Source organism: Triturus cristatus, chromosome 4_2, assembly GCF_964204655.1.
Source record: "Triturus cristatus chromosome 4_2, aTriCri1.1, whole genome shotgun sequence".
NCBI classification, from domain to species: domain Eukaryota; kingdom Metazoa; phylum Chordata; class Amphibia; order Caudata; family Salamandridae; genus Triturus; species Triturus cristatus.
In genome coordinates this window covers 75,261,865-75,288,743 of record NC_140586.1, presented here as the reverse complement: position 1 = coordinate 75,288,743, position 26,879 = coordinate 75,261,865, and the positions used below count along the sequence as shown (strand labels likewise).

The 26,879-nt window shown below is 43.3% G+C and overlaps 1 protein-coding gene across 31 annotated transcripts in view; it reads left to right on the top strand.

The window, feature by feature from the left end:
- Nucleotides 1-26,879, top strand: part of NFIX (nuclear factor I X) — a 1,406,323-nt gene that overhangs the window by 1,231,877 nt on the left and 147,567 nt on the right. For 18 of the 31 annotated variants that reach the window (XM_085600616.1, XM_085600591.1, XM_085600603.1 and 15 more), the window contains one exon: nt 25,374-25,549. In XM_085600616.1, coding sequence (XP_085456742.1) covers nt 25,374-25,549 — 176 coding nt within the window. Of the gene's footprint in view, nt 1-25,373; nt 25,565-26,879 lie in introns of all 31 variants that reach the window. The other 13 variants (XM_085600615.1, XM_085600609.1, XM_085600594.1 and 10 more) reach the window with 1 other exon arrangement.

Sequence of the window (26,879 nt, the reverse complement as noted above, 5' to 3'; positions counted from 1 at the left end):
AAAATTAAATTTGTATACAATACACAAAGGGATTACAGAGCCCATTTTATACTGGTGCCGACCAGCACGTGTATGTGTAGATATATAGATAATGAAAAGCAAATTAGAGCTCTAAAAAGCCTATTAGTGATAGGTTCATAGTGTGGAAAAGTGCTAGAAAGAGAGGGAAGCACATTCCAATGGTCGAATCTCTCTATATATAGAACTCCCAACCTGTAGGAAACTGGCATATGAGCAACATTCAATATTGAGGAAAATGTCCCAGTTAGATTAGAAAAGATGAGTAGATGGTGCTAAACAAAGTGTAAAGGGGACAAGGATGGCCTCCTGAAAGGATGGCATTATAGTATATCTATCACCGATGATGTCGCAGGTCTCTTGTCACTTGCAGAGGAAGCCTAGCAGAATAAATGATTGTTGTTTTGGCACACAGCCAGGTATGTTTTTACTGTAATGGGATTACATTTAAACGTGAGTTTTTTTCTAGTGCCTTTGTTATTCAACTCTTTTCGAAGCCCTTCATATGTTGGTGAATAAGGGAAAAGCACAGAGGTAAAGGGTGGCTCTCCCTGCACACAAGTTGACTGCTGAAGCTGCACTCCCGGGTTTGGACATTCTATATTGCTCCTTGTCGCTTCGGAGAAGGCGCCTGCGGAGGAGTAAAAGGATGGTTCTACAAGATTTGATGCCACCCCAGCACGTACAACAGCAGTGACGATAGTAGTGACAACACGAGCAGGAACTTCCAGTGATCAGAGTAGGAAACTAAGTTGTGCCCACACCTGCCAACGTGGCAGGAACAACAGCCACAACAACTGTTGCCATCAAGGCACAGACATCAGCAGTTACTACAGTTGTAACCATATAAAAGACCACAGTTGCCACCACAGCACGAAAATCATCAGCAAAGCAGGGACAATTGCAGTCAACACAGTTGTAACCACAGAAAAGACCATAGCTACCAACAGCAGTGATAACAGCTGTCAAAAAAGCAAGCACCACAGAAACAACATAATAGTAATCATAATAACTACCACAGCAGCAAAAACAGTTGTCACAACAGTAGATACCACACCTGCAACAGCAGCTGCAAGCACTGAAGGGACCACGGCAGTGATGACAGCTTCCAAAACAAAAGGAGCCATAGTAGCAATCATTTCTGTAACCAAAGGAGCAACCACATCAAAGACAATCACAGTGATAACAGCTGTATCTGTAGGAGTCACAGCACCGACCACAGCTGTCACCAGCACAGGGACAACAACAACAGCTTCCAGCAAGGCTCTGACAACTGCAGTGACAAGAGTTATAACAACAGCTTTCAAAGTAATAGCTGCAATTAGTACAGCCGCAACAGCAAGCACAGGAGCTGACACCAAGCAGGAATAACAGCAGCAAGAACTGCTGTCTCATCATTTACGACCACAGTTGCCACAACAGCGGCAAAGTTGCCCCAGTGGCAGGGACCACATCAAGAAAGGTTGCTACCCTAATTGCCACAATAGCTTAGACAACAGGTGACACCACTTCAGGCGCAACAATTGCAAATACAACTGTGATCATATCAGTAACAACAGCAAGGACCACATCAGTAACCACTGTTGGCACAACAGCAAGGACAACTGTACTGATGACTGCTGCTATCAAAGCAGGAACAGCATTGATGACTGCTGTTGCCACAGCAGGAACATCAGCGACCTCACCTGCCAGCAGAGCAGTGACCCCAGATGCCACTACGGCTAGAACTAGAGCAGTGACGAAAGCTGTAACCTCAGAAGAAACCACAGCATCAATCCCATCTGCCACCTCACAGCAACAAAGGCAGCTACAATAGCTTCTATCACAGCAGAACCAAACAGCAACTACAGGAGCAACAATAATAGTAGCAAAACTGCAGCACCGACTGCCATCTCCACAGTGGCAACAACAGCTGCAACAGTAATTTCATGCACATGAAGGACCGCAACAGCAGTGACTACCAGCGTTACAGGGAGAACACAAGCAACTGCAGACAAAAAACAAAGACGATACCACAGCAGGGACAACTGTAGCAATAACTGCAAGGGCCATAGTAGCAACCACACTTTTAACCGCAGCTGAGGTTACAGCAGTAACCACACGTTCCACCTACAGAATGGCCACAGCAGCAAAAAAGGCTGACATGACGGGAGAAACCACGCCTGCTACAAGAGCAGTGACCATATAGGGGCCACGGGGGCAACCACAGCTGCCACCATGGCAGAGACTGCAACGACTGCTAGTACAGATGAGATTGTAGCAGCAATCACCTCTGTTACAACAGCAGTTACCACAGCAACAACCACTTTTCTAATGGCAGTAAAGGCAACAGCTGCTACTATCGTAAGAGCAACAGCAGCAACAAATGGACTTATGTACATGAGTGTAATAATGCACTGAAGTAGTGCAACCAAACAACCTGTTAGCCAGTCAGAACCATTCCAGTTTGGTGGCAGAATTCTCTTGAAAACTCTACAAAGTTCTGCATTTATAAACGGAAGTGCTAGAGTACAGGTTTGAAACTGAAAAACCGACCCCAAGGGTCTGTAGCACCTTCTGCACTTAGTAAGCAAGGTCAAGCTACACATTTTAAAACCATAGCGTATAAGGATGCAAAACTTCACAACACATACCTCAGGGCCTGTATCGATGTAAGTGGCTTCTCGCTTGTCAGCCCACATGGTCTTTGTGAAAATCCTTACTTAATCAGGCCACTGAGAGGATGTGTAAACCTTTCTTTTAAAGGCTATTTTTATGCTGAGGTTTCCTACTGTTAAGTCAAAATAATTCGTAATGCGACTTTTACCACACAGAGACACTTTTGAGTTATTTGGGGCGTTACAAATAGTTAACACTATGGTACAGTGTCAAAGACTTTTCACCTATCTCCACTCGCTCCTGATCACACTCACTAATGTTTGGTGGAAAGTGGGAAGAGCCACAGCTGTTAGAAAACCGCACACTCTCTAAAAAAAAAACCTTCTGCCGAGCAAACACCGAACAGCACCAATATGCCACGTGAATGGTGAAGTCTACAAAAACAAGTGACATAACGAGTGACGCATATAATGATGTTTCGGATCATGAGAGCAACTACCCCATTACTTGCTCTCAACCCTTTAGCTGTGCCTGAAACGTTTACTTGGCCATTTTTCCCTGTACTCTGAGTCTTTAAATCTACACTTTCAGCTGGCTTTCTATTTTTCTTTTCTTCACATTCCTCTCCAAGGACTCCAAGCATTCAAATATATTCGAAGGGTGACATAAAAGTGCTATATAAAATACTTAAATAAAGAAAACAAGCTAACTAATATCATTGTGATCTCAGATTGTGTTTGACAGTTAAATAAGATTATATTTATATTAATTGTCCGTCGTTGATTCATTTATCTTTAAATATTACTTTATTATATTCTTCATCCTTACCACACTCTCTACATTATTTCTGGAGTTTGTTTACAGACTGTGCATATTCATGCATGGAATATAGTTACAGAACTCTCTATCGAGAAACCACTACAGAGAAAACCTGTTAAAGAGAAATGCCTTTAGCGTGAAACCACTACACACAACCGTCCATAATACACGAATGAATTAACATAAGAAAAACCTCCTAAAATGAAATTACTAAAGCAGATTTCTTTACCACAAAAATATGACATTCCCCTCTCTTAAGCCTACCCTTAACAGATTTCTAAATATCATCTTAAACCTAACTATAAACTGAATTTCACACTGCTTCCCTAAATCTTAAACGGAGTCTTACCTTAATACTTGACCCTGTTATCCCTTGTGATGTTGTCATACTATCACTCTGTAGCACCTTCAGTGCATTTATTTTATTGTGTTTTTTGACAAACCTTGACAGGAATATAATGGATTTTTTAATCTTACTGTTTTTCACTGGTATTGTGAACATCAAAAAAAACCTTCATCAGTGCAGCAAAACATGTTGCTATTCTGCATGATATCAGATAAATATTTCTTTAATTTTATCCCCATATCATTAAGGATTATGTTAAATAACCTAAAAAGTCATATGTGTCAATTCTTTCTATCCATGATAGGTAGACATCTGACCAGTTAAATAGGTTATTTGTCATTCACTTGCGGGTAAAAGAGTCTAAGAACTGCTGCTATGTCGTCAAATCATCTTCCAGTTTGGGGTCCAGGCAGATTGCTTTCATTCAGAGTGCCTCTTCAACCATACACTCATTCACATCTCTCATTCACAGTGTGTATTTTGGTAACCCACTTGTTTCCAGTGTATTACTAGATCATCAGCATACAGTAAACAGAATAATTGTTTCCCATTCATTTTTGAGCTAGCACTTCTATCTGTCGCCAAGATGGATGGCAAATCTGCTAAGAATTTGGCGAAAAGTGGCAGGGCTAGTGCACAGCCCTGTCTTAGGCCATTCTTAATCGCTATTTCCGGTGTTAAAATCCCTGCCGAATCCTTAATTGCCTGGGCCCAATTCTGGCTATGTAGCTCCTGAATTACAACTAGGAGACCTTCTGGGATGTCATATTTTCTCAGGGTCTCCCAAAGACATTTCCTATCCACCAGGTCAAAGGCCGTGCTTAAATCTACAAAGCACCAATACAGCCTACCTCGCTGCTCCAAAGACTTCCGCACCACCGCCCATAGGGCGAAACAGTGGTTAATCGTAGAGTGTCCCTCCTCAAAACCTTGTTCCACCGGCACAATCGACCGCTGCTCTACCCAGTCCTTCAGTCTGCCCAGGATTATTTTGGCAAAAACCTTCTCACCAACATCAAGCAGATTGATCAATCTGTTATTCTTTGGAGCCTCCCTATCACCTTTCTTGTATATTGGTCTAATTACTTCCTCCCTCCAAGTTTTGGGGATATGACCAGAGTCTAATATGGCTGAGAACCTATGGGATAGGAATTCGGCCCACTAGTTTAGCTGTGTCCTTATTATAATAGCTGGGAAATTGTCGGGTCCTGCTGCACGAGTTAAATTTAACTTCCTTATCGTATGTTTTACTTTTTCTACTGTAAATGATGTTTTTAGATCTTCAACAGCCCCTCCCCAGTGAGTTTTTTTACTTACAACGGGCACTTCATTTGTCCCATACAATTCGCCTAGGTACTCCTCTGAAGCTGCTTCTTCCACTACGCAGCTCAAGGTCCCCAGGGTCCAACCGGAGGCATCCTGTATCAATTTCCATAACCCTTTTACATTTTTTGCTTTGAATGTTTCCAGCAGGTTTTCCCTACATTTTTCTTTAAAAATCCTCTTCTGATTCCTGACTAGTGTTTTATATTCTTTTCTTAATTTAATCAGGTTAGACAGTCTACCCTGGTCATACCTTATCCTCAGACATCTCTCTTCTCTCCTTATTAACATTTTCTTGTTCTTACACTCCAGATTGAACCACCTTAATTTTCTTCTTTGTATAAATTGCATGCCCATAGGGCCAACTTTCTTACTTTTTAATTCTACTCTGAGGCATTGTACAACCTGTTCTATAGTTTCCACAAACCAGGCTACTTTCTGATCCTTAGCACATTCCATATTTAATTTATGTTGAAAACTTGCCAGTTTCCCTACATATTCATCCGTTAATTTTGTAGTCATGCGTTTAGGATATTCCATTTGTTGGGGGAGGACTATTTCACTATGACTTATTGCCCCCCCTAATAATTCACAGTACAGGGCATTATGATCACTGCCATTACACCGGGTTACCTGGAACCCTTTTACTAATGCATAATTCCAGGCATGTATAAACACATAGTCAATGGGGCAGTGTTGAGTACCTATCCTAAAGGTATGTTTGGCTGGGCAATCGGATTCCATCCTGCCATTTATACTAAATAACCCCTTTGACCCCAAGTACTTCCCTAGTGCTACATCTTGTCTACTAGGAGTGCAATTGGGGAAGTCGGCTGGCACTATATCACATGAGCTCAATATTTCTTTGAACCAGGGATCTAGCTTTTTGGGATTCAGTTTGTGATTGAAATCTCCCTTTACGATAATCAGATAATTCTCATACTTTTTACACAAAGCATCCATGACGTCCTTGAAATGCCCCATTTCCGCCTCATACTCCTCCTGGGAACCCCATTGTATGTAATCATTCAAGTATCAGCTAGTCTCACTTCATTTCTGTAACCAGTAGGGATACCTTGCAAACCAACAACCATTTACATAATGCATTTATTAACATAACTTTTTTCGCAATCCTGTTTGAGGTGAGTGTCATAATCCACCCGGAGGGACAGCCAGACCTTTTTTTCCTAGCAGGCCTGTGAAGTTGGGCAAAGCCTTCAATTACAGGGGTATTGTCGCATAGCCAAGTTTCCTGCAAACAAATGATCTCGGCACACTGGGCTAGTCGTTTTATACTTTCAACTTTTGTCTGACCTCCGAGCCCATTTATGTTCCATGATATCATTTTCAAGCTAGGCGACAACCCAATTTCCTAATCAATATCACTGAGGCAATCGGACTCATTCTAATTCCACTGAGGTGGGCCTAGGTAGCTACTTTCTGGACTCCAGTTACCCCAAGGTTTACTAGGCTCTGGGTTCTCAACAGCTATGTTGATGTTTTCTCTTTCCCCGCATGCCCCGAGTATCAGCCTTACCTGTCTTTCCTGTAAACTTGCATGACATTTCAAAAAGGCACTACCTTGTTGGTTACCCCCTCCTAATCCACTTCTGGCATTATCCTTATCCCTTCTTTCAATATCTCCTTTTCGGCTTTTAAAATTGCTGCCTTTACCAGCCCTGAATAGACTTGAACCTTGCTGATTTCCTTGCCTTTACTATCATGGTTAAAGCCTACCTGCCTCAGATCTTTTCTCCCAATTTCTCTCAGACTTGGGCATTTTGAGAATGAGAATAAAAGCTGGAATCGATTTAAGGGTGTGATCTTCCTTGTTTTTTTCCTCCAATTCCCTATTTCGGAGGGTTCAAAATATAGCCACAATTTGCCACTGGCTTCTAATGCTGTTGTAACCAAATATTCTCTTCCCAGCTTATTCTTCTTACTGGTCCTTATTTTTGGTGTATTTCCGCCCTCAGGTAGATTCCTAAGGTTTTCTTTACCCCCCTGCGGATTTTCATATGTTTTCACCATATCATCCTCCTTACAATTCTTCGCAGTGGTTTTTTGTTGACCCTTTTTTTCCCCTTGTTCAACAGTCGCCACTCTTGATGAGCTCTTTGATTTCTTCATTACCCTTCAAGGGTGTTCCTCTCTCTTGTGGGGTTACTCGAGGTACGTCCCCATTACCCCTTCCTTTCTTCAAGACCTTTCGTTTCTCCTGTTGCTGCACCAACCTTCTTATTTGACTCCGTGGATTATAGTGCCTATACAAAGTGTGTTCTCCCCATCTCTTAATCAACACCGGGCATCTAAAAATATAAACTTTCTGGAAACTATTCGCTTGCTCGGGGTCCCCGGCACAACCCTGAATAGGAGTGTCGGGCACCGGTCTAACAACTGATTGCATTAGGCCCCTAATTCCTTGCAATTCACCCACAATTTTCTGAAATTGAGTTTCATGGGTTTTTAGTGTTTTATTATTTAACATTGTTACTTCTAATAGACCTTGCAAGGTTTTTTGCAACATCAACATTATGTCCAACATTTAGGCCGAAGGAGTTGCAGGTATATCTATGCCCAATGTGATATTGCGGGCCGACTCTTCAATGGACTCAAAACTTGATTTACAGATTGTCCCATGCTCGTTTCGATCTTGGACTTTATAGACGGATCCGTATCATCTCTCTGGTCCCTCCTTGATTCGTTTGAGGCATTCCCCTCATGTTATGATTCGGCACCGGTCATAGAAGATATCCATGGGGAGGAGGAAAGTCTAGGTTCCAAATTGGGTTCAATTTGGCTTAGGTTACTATTGTTAAGAAATGATGCATCTAAATTGGGGGCACAATATCCAGCAACCTCCTGTTCATTTAACTGCTCTTTATTAGAGTCCTGGGCTCTCACTGGCATATGCATCCTCTTAAAGTGCTTGCCCACAAGTGCTTTATTGATTTTGACATTAGCGCCCACCCTTTCACACTAGATTGAGTATTATCAATTGTTGTTTTCTTCCTTATGTTTCTCTTTGAAGCGCTCTTTTCATTTTCCTCAGAGCTATCCATAATCTCCACTAGGGTACAGTTTTCAACTGTGGACTCATTGATCAGTATAGGGTGGTATTTTCGTGTTTTGCATGCTTTTGGCTTCCTTGGTGCCATCTTTCAGGACCCCCCTTCTGTGTCCCATATAAATGTGAAGTTGTTTAGGGTGAGGGTGTAGGGCAAATTTGAGGAGAGGATGTGAGGATCCGGCTTCCTCGCTACCAATGAGTTGCTCCACAGTTTTGCTTTCACCACCCTTTACCGCTTTCGGACTATTGCCTGGCTAACTAATTCTGAAACAATGGTTGATGAAGATGACTTTTATATATCAATGGTATCCTGTCATCGGATGCAAGTAAAGTATAAAAACACTTACCTCTGCTGTGGGATTACTGGATGGCCGTGACTCACACTGGAATGCTGGGAGTACCTCAAGCCTCTGAACTTTTGCTTTTCCTTCTAATTTTCACACTTGTTTTACACTTTTTCAGTCTTTCGAAGATGTCAGGATGTCTCCAATGCTACCTCCTGTCTGCAACAGCACCTTACTTGTGGGTTAGCCCCCTTCTAAGGCTGCTGGACTTGGGCTGCTGGTAATGGGCTCTGGCAAGGGGGGTGGCAGGGGGAGGGCAGGAGGGGTAGTCCTACCTTGAGCTGGGGACTTTAGCGCCTGCACCTTCCTTATTTTGTTTTATTCGCCTTACGATTATTCCCCCTTCTTGAGCTTCCTCAGAAGTCCTTAATACATCCCAGTTTCCCGGTTTCCTTATTTTTCCTTAATTTTTGGGGGCCGTCCCTGCTCACTCAGCCGCTAAGCACAAGTGCAGCTCCCTGCCTGCCCGCCGACCGCCTGCCGACCGCCAAGCACCGGACAACCACCAGCATCGTTGGTGCTCGCTGGGGTGAATTTCCTTCTTTTCCTCCTTATTCCGCTTTTTTTGCCTTTTCCGTTTGTTCTGCCATCTTCACGCTCACCGGTCTCGTGGAGTTGAATGGTGCAGCGTTTCAGACTCGTGTCACGTTCCAGGAAGTGAGCGTGTGACGTCGATAAGCGTTGCATGGCCAGCACACACAGCAGAGGAGGGACTGTCCTAATAGTGTGGCCTCACACCTACACTTGCTAGGAGCCTAAAATTGACCATCACCTGGTGCGTAACTTAGAGCCCAGATACGGTGGTCACATAGCTTGAAGATCCTCGAGGCATTTTTCTACTGAGCCACCATGACTTAGCGAGGCTGAGCCTGTGGTGAGCCCGGTGAAGATGATCAGGGGTGAGCGGAGCGAGGCGACCTCTGTACAGTGAAGCTCTGGACCACCATGTGGTGCCTGTGACTATAGGAGAGCTCCCATTGCAGATCTAAAGGCAATGCTTAGCGTTCATAAGATGGCGCAACTGGTCTTGGAACAGTGGTAAGGCGTAGCAGCAAGGGTGCAATGAAAGGTGTTGTGGAGTGGGAGTGGTCCAAGCACGATCTTCGAGCTGTATGGTGTGTCTTGCACTCTCTCTCCACTCCCCTTCCGAAAAATTTGAGGTGGACTGTTGCTGGATGAATGCAAATAGAGAACTGCTCAGATATTGAGCTTGTCCCCATATGTCATGAAAGCAATTGAAGCCATTGATAGTGGCAGATATGCAGGAGTGAGAATGTGAGTAAGCTCTTTAGCTCACTGGCTGAGGCAACTACTAGGAAGTGACACCAGGGTTAAGGAGGCCCTTACCCTGTCTGAAGTGTTGTAGGGTAAGGAAGCTGAGGCTCTTGTGTTTCAGCATGAGTGGAGAGCCTTAGATAAACTAAATCCTGTTGCTCCCTTACCCTTCTATCACAAGCACTGAAAACACTGAATCTGCGTTGAGTGGTACCTTAACGATGAAGGGAGACCTCTGGTAACTGCAGACTTGACTTTGTCTATGATGCATTGCATACCACTTTTGACGAAGCTGGATTTAAACTAGTTAAAGGTTTCCATGGTTGGGGATATACAGCTAAGGGGTGATGGATGCTTTGTTAAACATGGAACCATTTGCATGCCATAGGCATCAGGGTTCAACTAATTGTGACTAGGCTCTCAGCTGTCTTAGACTTTGGGCAATGGAAAGGTTGTTTATGCCCAAGGTCAGCCGCTGTGGATGACTTTTAAAAACAAATATTTTTATTTTATTAAGTACATTGATGCATAGTACGATATCACGAACACAGGTCAGTTTATTCTTCCATATGGTCCTCTCCGTGGAGACGGTCTCTGCTACCCCCTAGACTTGCATATCCGTACTCTAGATCTGCTGATGTCGACCCCCTTTACCTTGCCATAGTCAGTCCCTGTGGTTATAGTCCTTTGTATTTTACCCATCCCATTTCCCGGGACATCCCCTCTGATAGATTACTTTCTCTGCTGCACAGCACCAGTCAAGGTCTTGTTCCTATTCCCTCATTTTTGGTGGCTATGCCTTCCCCCATGTTCCGGCAATGTTTCTTTTGGCAACTACATCTGCTAGTATCAGCCAAAACTTAGCATATTTTGACCAGTTTATTTCTCCCGTAACAAACAATAAGTGCCATCGGGCTTCCAGTGAGACTGCCAGTCCCACCACTTTTGACATCACGGTTGTGATTGCCCTCCAGAATCTCCGTAGCCCAGGGCAGTTCCATAGTGTATGGATGAAGTTGCCTTCCACCCCACATCCCCTCTCACACTTGTTTGAGTCGCATTTGCCTATTCTATAGAGTCTTGATCTGGTTGTATAGGATCTATGTATAATTCTAATTTGTACCCTTCTATAGAGTCTTGATCTTGTTGTATAGGATCTATGTATAATTCTAATTTGTATTAGTCTAAATCGTGCCCTTATAGCTCCCTCTTTGGGGCTCTGTGTGACTTCCAACCAGTCATCCTCTTCTTGGATCCCGACGTCTGTTTCCCACTTTTCCATAAGGAGTAGTAATAGGTGTAGGGTGTTATTCATAATCTTTTTGTAAATAAGTGAGGTTGCTGTATCTGGTATCAGGTCTACCAATATTCTGTCTACAAGCGGTGTTGCTTCTGTTAGCTGTTCTCCCAGGCTCACATGTGTCTTTAGAGCATGGTTCAATTGTATGTTTCAGAATTTATCAGTGTCTGGCGATTGGTATTCTAACTGTATTTTCTGGAAGTCTACCATCTTTTGTGTTTTCCAAATGTCCCCCAGATATTCAATACCCAGGAGTGCCCATGCGCGAAATCCTTTTAGTTCATGCACCTCCCTCAGGAGGTCGCTGTCCCAGAGGGGAGTACGCTTCGTTAGCTTACCTTCCCAGCCCAGGAAATTGGTCTCCCTTCTCCATAGTCTCACTGTTGTTTGTGTGTGTGTTGGTAGTCTGTCCAAAGCTTTCTTACTATACAGAGCTTCCAGATACCCCCTTCGTCCCATCAACCAGTGGTCTACTCAATATGCCGGTTCATCTCTTTCTGCAAAGACCCAATCATTAAGCGTAACCAGCTGGGCCACCCAATAGTATTTACGTTTATCTGGGACTGCCAACCCACTGTCATATGGGCCTCTCTGCAGCTTGTTTAGTGCTATCCATGGGCTATCTCCATCCCATAGCAATTGCCGTATCTCAGAATCTGCCTTTTGAAAGTATCCCATTGGTATCTTATATAGGGTATTTTGTAGGACCTATATTAGGCATGGTAGCGCCATCATTTTAAAAATGGCGGCCCGTCCCATCAGTGATAGTGCCAATTTTCGCCAGTGTGCCACGTCATTCCACAGTCTATGTAGCTGTGGGGTCAAATTGTCATCCTTAAACTCATTTTCTGTTTGTGAGATCACCATTCCCAGATATTTGAATTTAGTTTTGATCAATAGCGCCTTTCCTATGGTCAACAGAATAGGCACTTCTCCTGCTAGCATAAATATTAACGATTTGCCCCAATTTATTTGATACCTGGAGTAACTGCCAAATAGTTGGAATATATGGAGTGTCCGATGTATCGTGGAGCGGGGCCTAGTGGCGTACAGGAGAATGTCATCCGCGTATAACGACATTCTTTCTTCCCATTCTCCTCCAACCGATATACCCCTTATCAATGGGTCAGTCTTAACCCATGCCGCCAGTGACTCCAATGCAAGTGCAAACAGCATGGGTGAAAGCGGGCATCCCTGCCTCGTACCTTTGTGCAACTTCACTTGCCTAGACACTGTACCATTGGCCCTTACTCTGGCCAGGAGATCTGTATATAGCAGGTTTATCCAAGCTCGAAGATTAGGGCCAAAGCCAAAACGTTTAAGCACCGCAAATAACTATTGCCATTCAATGCTGTTGAATGCCCTTTGGACATCTAGCGACAACAGTAGAGCATTCTCCTCCCGTTGGATCTTAGTTACTTGTAGTAATCTGTATAGGCGCCGTAGATTTAGTCCAGTGCTTCTCTTAGGCATAACGCCTGATTGGTCTGGGTGGATCAGTCCATTTATTACTTTTGTGAGTCTAGTTGCTCTTATCTTGGCCAAGACCTTCGCTTCTACATTTAACAAGGAGATTGACCTGTATGAGGAGCAATCTTCCAGTGGTTTACCATGTTTTGCAATGACCACTATCATGGCCATTCTCTGACCCTCCGGCAGGCTATCCTTTTGCAGTGATTCCTCAAACACGCAGCATATGTGGAGCCACCAGAGTCGTCACTCCCTTATATAACTCAATGGGTATGCCGTTCAGCTCTGCCGCCTTGCCCGATTGTAGTGAGCATATGGCCCTGCAACCTTACTCCTCCGAGATGTCCCTTTCCAGACCTTCCCGGTCTATTTGTGTAAGAGTGGGGAGATGCATATCATTTAGGAGTTCTTTACAGTCCACCTTGGTGCTGATTGTCCAGGGTCTGTATAGCTGCTCATAGAAGAACACAAATGCCTCTGCTATAGTCTCTCCCGTCGTACAGGAGTCTTCCTTCAGGTTCTTCACCTCCAGTACCCAGTTTTGATCTCTGTCTCTTCTCGAGCCATGCTAGTAATTTCGTGGCTTTGTTCCCTATTTCGTATATTCGCCGCTAGGTTGCCCTTCCCTTCTGCTATGGCTCTTAAGTCCTGTTGCTTTAGCAACTTTAAGTGAGCAACCTGTGCATCTGGCTCTGTCGAGTTTGCAAGTTTCATCTCTAGTTGCACTAGTTCCTTTTCAAGCATTTCATATTGGAGTTTCTTACCTTTCCCCCCTGCCAGTGCCTGAATCCTTATTACCGCTTTTTACGCCTCCCAGATCACAACTAGTAAATCCACCGACCCCAAATTGTTGTGAAAGTAGTGGTCCTTGTGTTTATTTTTAAGGCGCCAGGGGTCAATGCGGGGTGGTAGGATAATTCATTCTAGTGGGGCCTCACCTCCACCGGTGATTAGTCAGATAGACCTCGTGCCTTATGTTATGCTCCGCGGAAGCTGCCTGCCGCGATCATTGCGTAGGTTATAGTCTAGTCGAGACTATCCACGATGTGGTGCCGAGAAGCATGTGTATTGTCTGGACAAGGGGTTGTGTGCGCGCCAAATGTATAGCAGCCCCATTGCCTCTACAAATGTCTTTAGGGTGTCTGCCCCCCCCCCCCGCACTTTGGGCTTGATACTCTGTCCAAAACGGGGTCCATCACTGCATTCAGGTCTCCGCCCATTACTAGCAACCTTTTGGAAATATTAACAGTAATGAACTCAGCTCAGGCAGTGTGTCCGAGTTCATCTTGGGCAGTACATACACCGAGCACAGATTGATGACCCGGCCCTCCCATTCCCCGGATAGTGCAACATATCTACCCAACTAATCTTGCCATGTCTGTTGGGGCCATAGGGACAGTTTTGTTCTGGCTAATATTCCCACTCCCCTGGACCCAGACGTAAACCCTGCTGGAGCCAGTAGTTTGTAACCAAACCTGTCCAGTGCCTTGCAAGTGTTGCCCATCGGGTGCATTTCCTGCAACAGGACTACACCTGATGCGTTTCGTTGGATATATTGCATCACCATAGTTCGCTTAATTTTGTTACCGAGGCCGTTTACATTCCAGGTCATGATCAATAAGTCACGCCCGGTGGGGGTGTGTACCACTGGTGTTGCTTGATGCTGCCTGTCAAGGGGCTTCAGTGCCACTGTTACCTTTATTCGGGTTCCTAGTCTGTGCATATCTTGGCGCCTTGGGTGTGAATACTGGTGTAGTACTTACCCCATCGATTTCCCTCCCCCATTCCCCGTGTGTGTTGCAATTATGCATTGGATATACTGTACTATTAACATGCAAATTTGAAACCCCAACCAATAAAACTCCCCCCTCCCTGCTACCCTGCACTGTGGGCTATTAACTACCCACCCCTCCAATTTGCAGAGCGCCTGCCGCCCAATAACTGAACCTACGAACTTCAGGCGGGCGTTAGCCAAATACTTGCCCACTGAATACGACCTTCCTACCCCTTCTTAGAGCTGCTACACTTCTTTTATTTCTTAGGGACTTGTCGTTAACCAGTATGTGCGGTCTACATTCCATGATGCGGTATTACTTGGTGTACAATGTTAGTTTGTTAATTCAGCACTTCCACGCACGTAATCCCTCCTCTCGGCAGCAAGATCACGGTCTCTGTCTTTGTCTGCTCCAGGGTTCAATTTGGCCCTTCTTGTTAAGCATTCTTCTGCCAACTGTCTTAGTCCTCTGAACGGGCCTGTATGTCTCCTTGCTGCAAGGGGTCGCATGCGGAGTCACTATCCATCTTCTTCTCGTAATCTGCAGCTGTGCCTGCTGTTCCATTCCTGTGTCATGACCTTCCCGCTATTTGCCATTCATCAAGCCATTCCCATACTTCTTCCGGGGTGGAGAATCTCCACACCTTGCCCTCTGCTGTCACTCGGAGAGTGGACGGAAAGAGCATCTAGTATGTATTGTCTTTTGCCCGCAGTGCTCTCTTTACCTCAAAGAATGATCTCTTGCCTGTTGCACTATTGTAGTAAAGTCTGAGTAAAATTTATATAATTGCATTATCTATTTAGAGCAGTGGGGCACTTCCGGTCACCTGGAGGATCACGTCCTGGTCTCGATAGTGAAAGATGCAGGCAATATTTGGGTGTGGTGGAGCTCCCAGTCTTTGACTTGTACCTGGGATTCTGTGTGCCCTTTCCACTGAGAAATACTTGGATAGGCCCTTGGGTTAGATCTACAGCCTGACCCTCTGCCCGTTCCGGTACGTCAATGATGAGTTGTTGCGGCGAAAGCGACCTTCCTGATCTTCTTGTTTTGTCTCTATTGCTTTTGTCGTGTGGATGACTTTTTGAATTCTGAGAGCCTGATTGGTTCTTTTGAGTGCTACGGTCTATTAATCACATTTGGACCGCAGAGATCGAGTTCAGATACGTTTGTCGGATGAGAGACTCTTTCATATCATTTGACTTGGACGGAGTAGACTTAGCATGTTTTTCAGATGCTGCCTTGGTTGGCTTTACCCTGATTTGTGTAAGCTTACCATCTTATGTTTTTATGCAATGTACCTGGTTTAGATACTGATGATGGTATACCTTCATGCCGTGGCATATCACTGTGGCAGAAAAGCTGACAGTCCCTTGTCTACAGAAGTTCTAAAATCATGTCCGTAGGAGTTACAAAAAAGTGAAAGAAGGATTTTAAAGAAGATGTTGAGGGATTATTCAAGAACTTATCAGATGTTATTTCCAGCATTCAGATTTTTAGCAGGTAGGACAAGAGAGGCAAAGACAAAAGAGAAGCTTCAGGAAATAGAAGAAATGGGCAGGTCTGCTGACACTACCATGCCAGCGGCTCAGGCACTGACTAAAACCCTGAACCTGAAATGAAGAGACTTAGGGAATAACAGTTACCTTTGAAATGTGAAGAAGTGGTGACAGAGTGCCATCTTCAGTCAGGTCTAGCCTGAAGGTGGATGAACCTCTAGACATGGAACAAGCTCATAGAGTGAGCCCTAGATAGTGGGTACAAGAATAGACACAGAGATCATCTAGCAAAAATGTTTGAGGATCAGTAGAACGAGGTGATTGTATGGAGTGTATGGAAGCCATTCTAACTACTTATTTAGATTGGCAGGCTTCTTCCCCTTCAAGATCTCACCAAAAGTACATGTAAAAAGAACGATTTTGAAATTGTTGTGGATGTTCTGAATAAGAGATCCATAGGGTTCAGGTAGAGATTTCCTTGTGGGCTGGCTTTCAGTCTGAACCAAGATGATCACCGTATTACATCTACTGTTAAGGGATTAAAGGTTAATGAGCTGCTGATGAGATATAAACAATAGAATAAATAACAGATTGATCTCTTCCGGATGGACTCTCAGAAAATAGCTCAAGACCTGATAAGTGATTATGTCAGTGCTCCAGGAGAAAGGGCGGACTGAGAAACAGGAATGTTCCTTGACAATGAGGGAACAATGTTAATAATTCTAGTGGGAGGTGGTTTTGAAAAGTGTGCAACTGCCATATTAGAACTTTACATAATGCTATGTCTTTTTGCAAACCACAGGAAATTCCTAGGGGTTGTCTGCATACACTTTTCACAAGATTGATGATGATGACTACTGAAAGAACTGAAGAATGAGACTAGCAAAAGCCTTCTAAGGCTTTCTGAGGATGAATGGGGAGAGTGGTGGAGGACAGTTCATATAATAGGATAATTTGAAAAGCTTTATTTCCGCTGAAAGGGATTACTTTCGGGCTGGCGATAAGACAATGCCGTTGGGCCCTATATAGGAAGGGTATGGAGTTCAGTTCATGTGTATACGCAGAGTTGGAAGTGTGCTGTTATTTTGGGTGTGTGGCCCCTGGGGATTCTGGGTGGGATTATTTTAGATTTTTCGGGGGTTGGTTTCTGTCTACCGGAGGCAATTCATGGGGAGTTGGTTAGACTGGGTGACTATATATTGTACCTTCAATATACTAACATTAAATATTAAAGGACATAGAGCCAGATGTAGGAATATCTGGTCACAATGTTTGCAAAGTGCAGCCAGTATTTTTGTGACGTTTAAAGACTTTTAAGAATCGCTTAATGCAATAATAGGACGATTCTTAAAAATCTGAATCATAGTGGGTCGGAATCCAACCTACCTCTTGGACATTAATGAGGTAGGTTGCAGATTGCATCTCACTACAGTTGGATGTCCTTACAGAAATTGTGGCCTGCTGTAGTCTGTGATCACATCATTTTTCTAAAATGCATCCTGTTTTCCTTAAAGAAAGTGCAGCGTTTACAAAGAAAAGGTTACTTTTTTGTTTGTTTTAGAGTTTCCTGTAGACCAGTGGATCACTGTCTTCTCTCAAACAAACCTTTTTTAACATTCATAATTTTCCCTTTTGTGAATGGGTTACCATCCCAACTTGGAGGTTGGTAACTTTTCAATGGTTTACTACGGATGTTTCAATCCTAAACCATTGATACAAATGAATAGAAATCATTATTTGGAAGCAACGCTTCCAACACACCCCTTCCAAATAACGATTCCTCATTTATTTCTAACCCCGTTTTATGTGTAGTTAAGAAGTAAATGACTCCTAAAATCAGTTTAGTACATTGTGAAAAGTAGTTTATCAGTCACCAACTCTGAATCAAAGTGTTCTGATAGAGACTTCTAACTGCAGATTCCTCACCTTGTGAATTTCCCCACACACCTGACTGGATCCAGAACCCTTCATTGCAATTCCCTTGTGCGTTGGTAGGTGGCATTATGTAGCTCTGCTTCGGGTCCATCCTTTCTTATATGTGATGTTGTGGCCACGTTCTGCCAGTTGACATCAATTTCTTTGTGTTCCATGTCTGGTGACGCGGATCCAGGGCGTCCTGAAACCTGTCACTTCTGACAGAGATTTTTCACTCAATACCACTATAGTGGGCAGACACTTTCATCCCATAGGATTAAAAGGTTTAATTTGTGTTGTGACTGTATCCAACAAATGTCGGTGTCAGACGCCCACAACATCTGCCTATGGTGCCTCAGCTCTAAGCATGACTCAGCGTTGTGTCTGTGTTGCGCAAAGCTGAACAAAAAGGCCATCCGCTACCAGGAAGCAAAACTCACTGTCACTAATCTCAATAAGTCGAAGAAGCTCTCTCTCCTGAGTCCGCTCCACTCTTCACTGAGGTCATGAAGCTCAGGTAGGTCAAACAAGTCCCACTTTGGTCCACCCCAAAAGGACTGCGACCCTGCACCAGCACCAACAGCTACAGTGGCTCTGGACCAGATCCTTTGGGCCCCATAGATCCAAGGGGGCCTCAAGTTGGTTCACTGTCGGAAGATCCATGCTCTATGCTAACTGTGCCCTTGACCTCAGACGGAGGCCGTCCCCTTCTCCGACTTCGGCCCTGCTGGCTCCAGCCACAGCAACATGCACAATTCTTCCCTCAGCACTGTGGGATTGAGCCTTTTCAGGGGCTCACTGGTGCAGGGGTTCGCCCTTCTTTGTCCTTAAGTCCTTAGACTAACAAAATAGAGATTAGAGAATAGAGAGATACATTAGCAGAGCACCCAAGAACCACTTCATCTATCTGAGAGTTAAAAAAACACCCTGGACCTATTAGCGAGGATAAAAGGAATTTTTGGTGAACTGACAAGAGTAAAACGTTACACGATTTGATTTGTATCTCTCAATCCCAAGCAGCCAAGGAAGTCTGTATTCATTTACTAAACATACTCTGAATCCTTACATAACAACTTTTTTTTTTGGGGTGTTTCTTGTGTTAGCAAGCTTGTGTTCCATAAATCTTATAGTTCACAACACTTCTTCTACTCGTGATTTTTTCATTACTGTACAGGACTGTGGACACTTCTAGAATTATTTTCCTTACGTAAGAACAGCTGTATGTTTCGCTTATAACCATGTTCTCATGTTATAGATGTAACAGGAAACCCTAAAACTGTGAACGTAACAGAGATCTGTATTGCATGAATAACTAACACATTAATCCTAAAAAAAGACATTCACCAGCTCTAGCAAGGATGTCAGAGCCAATTAGACTTGCACTGGTGAGGTGCTTTGTCTCTATTTATTTAAGAACATATTCACAGCATCTTGTGAAATGAATGACTAAAGGGAGCCCAACCAATTGTCTCATGGCCGTTCCTAGACAGATTAGACAGGCTCAAGAGAGAGTGAGAAAAAGAGAGAGAGAGAGCGCACAACAACAAGCTGCACTGCGTACTTTCCATGCAGAATAGCTCACAATAATGCACATATTAGGCACATAATTTTTTTTAAAAAGGACAATGTGTTACTTAATTTTGCTTACCCTTAATTTGCCCAGGAGCTAATCTCCTTTCCCCCTTCGACAGTAGGTGACCTAAACAGGTGACCTCCTGTCGACAATATTTACCCCCCCTTTTGACAGCTAGGCACAAACAGAGTTGTAGGAGATAAATGGCTAGGGGAATCCATATCAAGGAGGCCGTGTCCAATACTAGTGGACTGTACCACTTTATAAATTTTGGTGTACAAGCACATTGAGCTAACTAGAAAACATTAATAACCAACTACGAATTCCTTTAGCAATTGTACTAGTTGAACATGAGGGCGCATGAATGCAAACTGAATTTCATTGCCTCCTTATCTTAGCCCTTGCACAGTAATCTTTAAGCTAATACTATTATTTCTATATGCATGGCAGAGCTTCTCTCTACACAGGGCCCACATAGTCTACCTCCTGCCTCTCCTTCTCTTCTTATGACTCGGCAGAACCTGCCTGATCTTTTGCCAAAAATAATAAGCAAAGCTTCTCTGTCTCTCTCTGCTCTGTCATCCCTTCCTTCGGAATCTTTTCCGAGGTCGAAGTGCCAGAGCAAGCCTTGCCCTTAGCACTGCTAGTTTGCCAAATACAGAACTCGACCTCTGACCCTTAAAACTGCTGTCCCATGTCTGTGCAAGGCTATTCCCACGTGGCTATCACAGCTCAAAGTAACTCTCGAGAAGCATGACTAAAGGGCATCCCGCTCCGTGCCTGCGTGCTGATATTTTTAAAGGTAGGATGCAACTTGTATTCTTTATTATTTATTTCTTGTGCACTGTGCTTTCTAGCACCTAAAGAACTAGAGGTTTCATAATGCCATAAGCGCCCAGAATTCTTGTGCATAAAAGATTGCATAAAGGCTTGCAATGTAATTCACATGTTTGCACAACTACTCAATGCATGACTTTTAATAGCCTTTGTATTTGACACTGCAGCCATTAGGCCATACTACATTTTAAGTTTGTCACTAAGAGACAGTAATATTGGCGTTGTTAGATAGACTAATATTCAACCTTTTAATGTGGTGCAACAACATATTTTAACCAGTTTGAAATAGCAATCTTAATGTGCACATTGAAATCTGAATACATACTTTGCACAGGATAATTTTCAACAGTGCTAAATATTATTGAATAGTGAAATTAGACATTATAAGGATCATAATTATGCAAAAATGATTTTAGTGCAATAACTTTTAATAATTTTTTACATGTGGTCAGTTTTTGAATTATGATCACTAACCCTTTTTGTGGTTTCTACATATGAAAAGCAAGCCTTACTCCTTTCCTTTTGCCTTTAAATGCATTTATTTATAAGACTCACAAAAACCTCTTTTGAAACTAAGCACAGAAACTTTACTGAAACATAAAAAGTTTGTATCACTTTATAGAGGGCAGTAATTATTCACCATCAGATCCACAGATGTGCTTATTGGAAAAGCAACAAGAAAGAAAGTCCTTACTTGTATCCTTTCTGTTTTATCCAAAATATTGAAACTGTATTTCTAACTTTCAAAATCAGTAGTCTTTAATGCACGTGCCTTCATACCATATTTTACTAACTTAAAACCTAGTCCCCACAGCTTGATATGTAGCTTGTGAGCCATGTGTTATTTACTCAGCTGTGTTTTATGACCAGCAGGCGTTAGCTTCCACTCTTTTTCAGGAGGAAAAAACCCTTGCTGTATTCTAATGTCCTCACAGAAACCCCACAAAGTTGAGAAACCATTCATTACCTCCGTCTGTTCTGACAGACAGCTTCCTTCGGACAGACAGCTTTGAGCAGCTGTTTAAAACTCTCTTTCTGGTGCTGTGAATTGAGCACGGTTCAGTCTATTTAAAACCCAGGCATTCCAAGCGAGTCAAAATCTACCATTTTGCAATGTGGAACAAAAAGGACGCTTTTATTTTAACAGCAACCAATTACTCAGATAATGTGAATGCCTTTTATTATTTAATATAATGTATCTAAGGATAATGCTGTAACATTTTGTATTGAGTCCTAGTTGTGTAAAACACACAATTTTTTTTTCTTTCTGTGAGGCTAATTTGTTCCCTATTGAGTTTTAATTCTAATTTTGTGTTTTACCACTGGGGCGATATAATAATTGAATGTACAGACATCTATACTTTGTTACTGCTTTACTTTTAATAGTAGCGTGCAGCAATTTAGCATATGTTATTTAATTTATCCTTTGAATTTTAAAGTGTAATTCTTGAAAGGGCATCTGCAGAACACAATGATGATAACAAACCACATTGAGCTCATTCCAGACCTTTTCAAGAAGGGGGCCACACACTCAGAACACACAACACTGCTTGCTAAGGCAAGCCATTCTTAAACAAAGAGCACAGTCGCTACTCACTCAAAAAAGTACTTCACAAGCATCACCACCTGTGTCAGTCCACAAACCACTTAGACACTTAAACACACAATCAACCCACAAATCAACACTTAGGACAAAAACAAGAGGCAGCCAGGACTGTACTCAAACCAAACCATTTGTAAATACCAATTGTAAATCATATTTACAAAAAGAGTGCTCGAAAGTAGTCCAGAGACTGCACCAAGACAAGTAAACAGCCCAAAGACTGTGCCATGTTCAAAAAGACAGGCTCTAGCCCCAGACCTTTTCCAGAATACACCGAATTACCAATGGAGCTGGCGGAACACTCAAAAGTGCTCTGTATCACCATTTACTAATTTTACTAAATGCGTAGATCAGGATCCTTTTTTGGTGTATTTGTTCCACAGTGTACTATACATTATGGAAGAAATACCATATTTAATGTACATAAACCTATTATTTATCCCCTCCAGGGGAGCCAGCTGAGTACTTTCTAAATCCATATTGGTACCACCAAGACAGCAACACATTCTACGAACAAACAAACAAACCAAAATCTTGGCCAAGCTAATCCAAAACAAGAGTGTCGCATTGCGACCTTTACAAACAGAAGTCTCCAGCGTCCAGCTGCCAAGCTCTGAATCAACCTAATGGTCACTGTGAGACGAACGCCAATGGGATCTTAGTCGGGGACCGGTCACCACCTGGGGGGTCAAATCGTGAGTGTACATCCTCAGCGAGATTCCAAACCTCCGTCGAGACCACTCTTTCGGGCGACCGCGTCTCCGATGAGCCCACATGATGGGCGCCAATTTGTGGGAGTGAGCCTTTTCAGGGGCCCACTGGTGCAGGGGTTCGCCCTTCTTTGTCCTTAAGTCCTTAGACTAACAAAATAGAGATTGGCACGGAAGCTGTAATATCAAAGAAAATAGATTTATTAACCTCTCATGAGGGAGACTACATCAATACGGTACCCTCAGGCCACTGTAGGAGGTAGTCCATAGACTATATAAACCAGGGGCCTTATATATACATTTGTTGCAAAGTCAGCATGGAGACTCAAAGAGGAGGTAATGGCACATACAAGAATAGTTATTGACTAATATGGGTATACAAAAAATGCTTGCTCAACAAAGTGGGAGGGGAGACATTTCTGCTTACATCAGTTAAAACAGCCTGACAGTTACACACTAAGACAGATGCATTCTGGCAGCTATAGGTATTTCTGAGCATGCGCAAGGCTCTGGTTCAGTAGTGAAGGAGTTAACTGTAACTGATGACTCAAGCAGAATAGAAAAGCAGGCAACAGTAAAGAGACAAGAAGCACATGGCCAGCACATGGCTAACTAAAATGGCTTATTTCACCCATGTCCTGGCTGAAACTAGGGGCCCGATTACGATGGTGGGCGGATCAGGGATTGGGACCGCCCGACAGGCTGTCGGCGGTCCCGACATAGGCATTTTGATGTGACAGCCACCACGGCGGTCGCAGTACCTATTTTTTGCATTGTGGTGTGTGCTGCTGGCCGCAGCACCCACCACAATGAAAAAAGGGACAATTTACATATCTCTGCACTACGTGGCAGGCACCATGCGGTGCCTGCCACATGGTGCAGGGATGTGTAGGGGGGCACCCTAGGTGCCCCCCAGGTCCCATGTCTGGGGGGAAGGGGGCCCAGTATGGGCCCCTAAAGTCCCTTTCCGCCAGCCTTTTCACGGCTGGTTAACCTCCATGAAAAGGCCAGTGGAAAGGGACATCGTAATCCCTACAGCGGTGCCTGCCAGGCACCTTCAACAAGGTAGGGACTACAGGCCCCTCCACTGCACCGGCGGGCTCAAGGAGTCAGTCGGATTTGTGGCAGTTGGACTTTACGACCACTATCACCAAACCCGTCATTGTAATATGGCGTGCAGGAATCGTGTCCTATGGCGGGGAGACCACCACCGACAGCCCGCTGGTGGCGGTCTCCCCGCCATCATAATCGGCCCCTTGGTGTCAAAGTGGAGCAGGGAAGGGGCAGTCGAGAGCTCCAAATAACCCTTGAAGCCCATTCCCCCATTTCTGATAAAGTATCACTCTATTGACACTTTTACCCTCTTAGAGAGTCAGGCTGCGACCAGCATGATGGAGTTTTTGATCATTTTGTAAGGGTATAACTGAACACAACTGCAAAGGTTAAATTGCTAAATATGTACAGAGCTGCAAAGGTTATAGAATTCTTTTGAGAACATAGATTTGTTATTCTGGGGGCCATGACAATTTTTTAACATGGGTTGGCGTGTAATTAAAAAGCTTGAAAACTATTGACCTAGAGAGACCTGTATGTTTCATAGGGTGGCATTGTAGTAGTTATAAGGAACAGTATACCAACTTATTTTATATTTGTTTCAGGCTTCCCCAGTTAGAATCAAAAGATGGGGTTTACAGTATCAACAGAGTGATCTTTAGATGATTGTGTGGTTGAGAAAATCCCCCACATTGTCAGCATCATTGGTAAAGGCCCCAAGAGAAAAGAGAGAGTTTGTTTTCCCTAACCTAATGGTGTACTATCGTTCTGCACATATTCAAATTTTAAGGGAATGGGCCGAAAGGGCGCACATATGTACCTGAAGGTGGTGGGAGGCACCAGATAGACCATTTTTTGGATCATTAGGAAAGACAGGCCCTGGAACCTTTACACTAATCTTGGGACCTTAACCATGTAGAGGTAAGGGATAATGTAGCGGTCGAAGTTGGATTAGCCCCCTGCTGACTTCTTCTCACTACAATCCACAGTTTTAACCTTCTTTGTTGGGTGCTTATGATAAGTAGAAAGAGTGGGCTGTAGGATTATCATGATTTATAACTGGCTAAGAGTGAGCGCTTCTTTGCAAGGTGGTCGTGGCCGCCAAAGGGCACTTTATGGGTGATCCTATGCCTGTTGACCCAAGACTGGTTGTTCTGGCACTGCAAACGGTGCTCTAACATGAAATGGAGTGACACAGTTGGAAGCTAATTTACCAGTTGCCACTCTGGCACAGTTCTGGAAAAAATGCATGTCCATCTACAGTGGACGAATGGTTGCGATAAATATGGAAGTCATGGTGATAGAACACCTTACAGGTAGTTTGCTTAAGACAAGTTGCATTGTTATTGCTTCTTGTTGTAGACTATTTGGTTAAAGACTGTAGGGAGATAAGGTGCTCAATAGGTTGCCTTTGTGGGCCGCCTTAAAGTGTAGATTTTGGAGAGCGGGAGGGTAAATGGAGAGAGTGTGCATATTTAGAGAATAGTAAGGCATTAGCTATGTGTACAAAGAGTCAGCTATATATGTAGGAAAGGTTATGTATAGTGGTGCCCTTCTACAATGTGTCATGTATATTTTGCTGTATAGAACAATAGTGATCTATTCACAATAAAGTTTTGTTAAAAAACTGCTTGCCACGCAACTCAAAAGCAGCTTTGGCTTCTTTGTACCTAAAAAGCGAATTATCCCTATTACATGACTGTATTGGGAAAGAAGATTGTTTGGTGCTGGTGATCACTGGATTAGACCTGGTGGGTGTTTGTTTAAAGGGGATCTTGCTGAGATATATCTATAGTTCTTTAATTGTCTCCATGTGTTCTCATCATGCTACCGCTTTCTTCCACTGTAGGAAGCCCGAGGGCCAGTGCCTCAGCCTTACACTTCCCATCGACGTCCATCATCCAGCAGTCCAGCCCATACTTCACCCACCCGACAATCCGCTACCACCACCACCATGGGCAGGACTCACTCAAGGAGTTCGTACAGTTTGTCTGCTCGGATGGGTCTGGCCAGGCCGCAGGGCAGGTGAGGCTGTCACATGTAAGATACTCCTATCTTCCTTTCTTCCTTTCTTTCTTACTCAGCTTTGCAGGCGATTCTCAGCCACTGCTGCCCTCATTCTGTGCCAGCTGCCTAACAAGGGAGTGAGTAGATGTTGGGGTACCCTGATGATGAGAGCATTAGAGAACAACAGATCCCTTGCAGGCTTGTTCATCCTCAGTTCTCACCCAACCAAAACCCGGTAATGATGGAATACTCTATGAAGTCACTTCCTGTAATGGAATCTACCCAAACTCAATCTTCAGAGTGCTTCTTACAAACTCACAAGTACCATATAACTGACATACTTACTCATGTACAACACGAAGTTTTGCGAAATTTCACAAATGTTTAGTTTACATTCCTGAATTTAGAGCTGCAAAACAGAACTGTGTATACATAAAAGTTACATACCGCTAGGATTATCCAGGATAGTTAAAATACAGTTGAACTTTTATACCCTTGCAAGACAGTTTGTTAGATGAACGTGTCATCTTGGAACTTTGCACGTCTTCTGTGTTTCATAGATTAGAAAGAGTTGGCTGACTTATTTTTTAGGGATTTCATGTGCTTTTGTTGCAAATAACTTGACTTTTAATAAACATAACTCCTGAGACTTTTGGATAATACAGCACCCATGGGTTTGATGTATATGCTAATTTATGGGGCCACGAGAAGGTAGAGTCACAGCGAGAGGTGGTCCTATAGTCATTTTAAGCAGCGATCTTACTGAAACACCTGTTCAGCTATTACTGATTGACACCAATATTACAGGGGTCAGGATAGAGGATTCCTTGGTATATTCATACACGAGTAATACGTACTTTACTATCCCATCCACTTTATTATATTGTGTTTTAGCTCAAGTCAATTATAGACAGGCTATAGTCTATCCCAAAGAGCCTGTCGGATAATTCACTGCACTTGGTGTGTGGGAGACCATATCAAAGATCTGTTCTTTCTTTTCAAATCTATGGTTTACAAACATTACAAATGTAAGTTTATTTTAGGCTAGACAGCCCATAAAACTAATAATAGTGTCCATTGTAAAAGAAACGTAAAAATTAATTTAGCGTTAGAGTAATCTTAACACTGTTTGCATTCATTATAAAAAATAAGGGGGGTCTTTCTCTGTTTGTAAGTTTATATTGCTCTGTAAATATTTTAATAGCTGAGGACAACATATTTCCTGTGTCCTACATGTGAATAGAACATGCTATAATTATTCTACTTCAAATCTCCATTTTCCTCAAAGACGGTCTTCTCTTTTGAGTGCAATCTAATTTCCAATTTAGCGATTAACCCTACTGTGAAA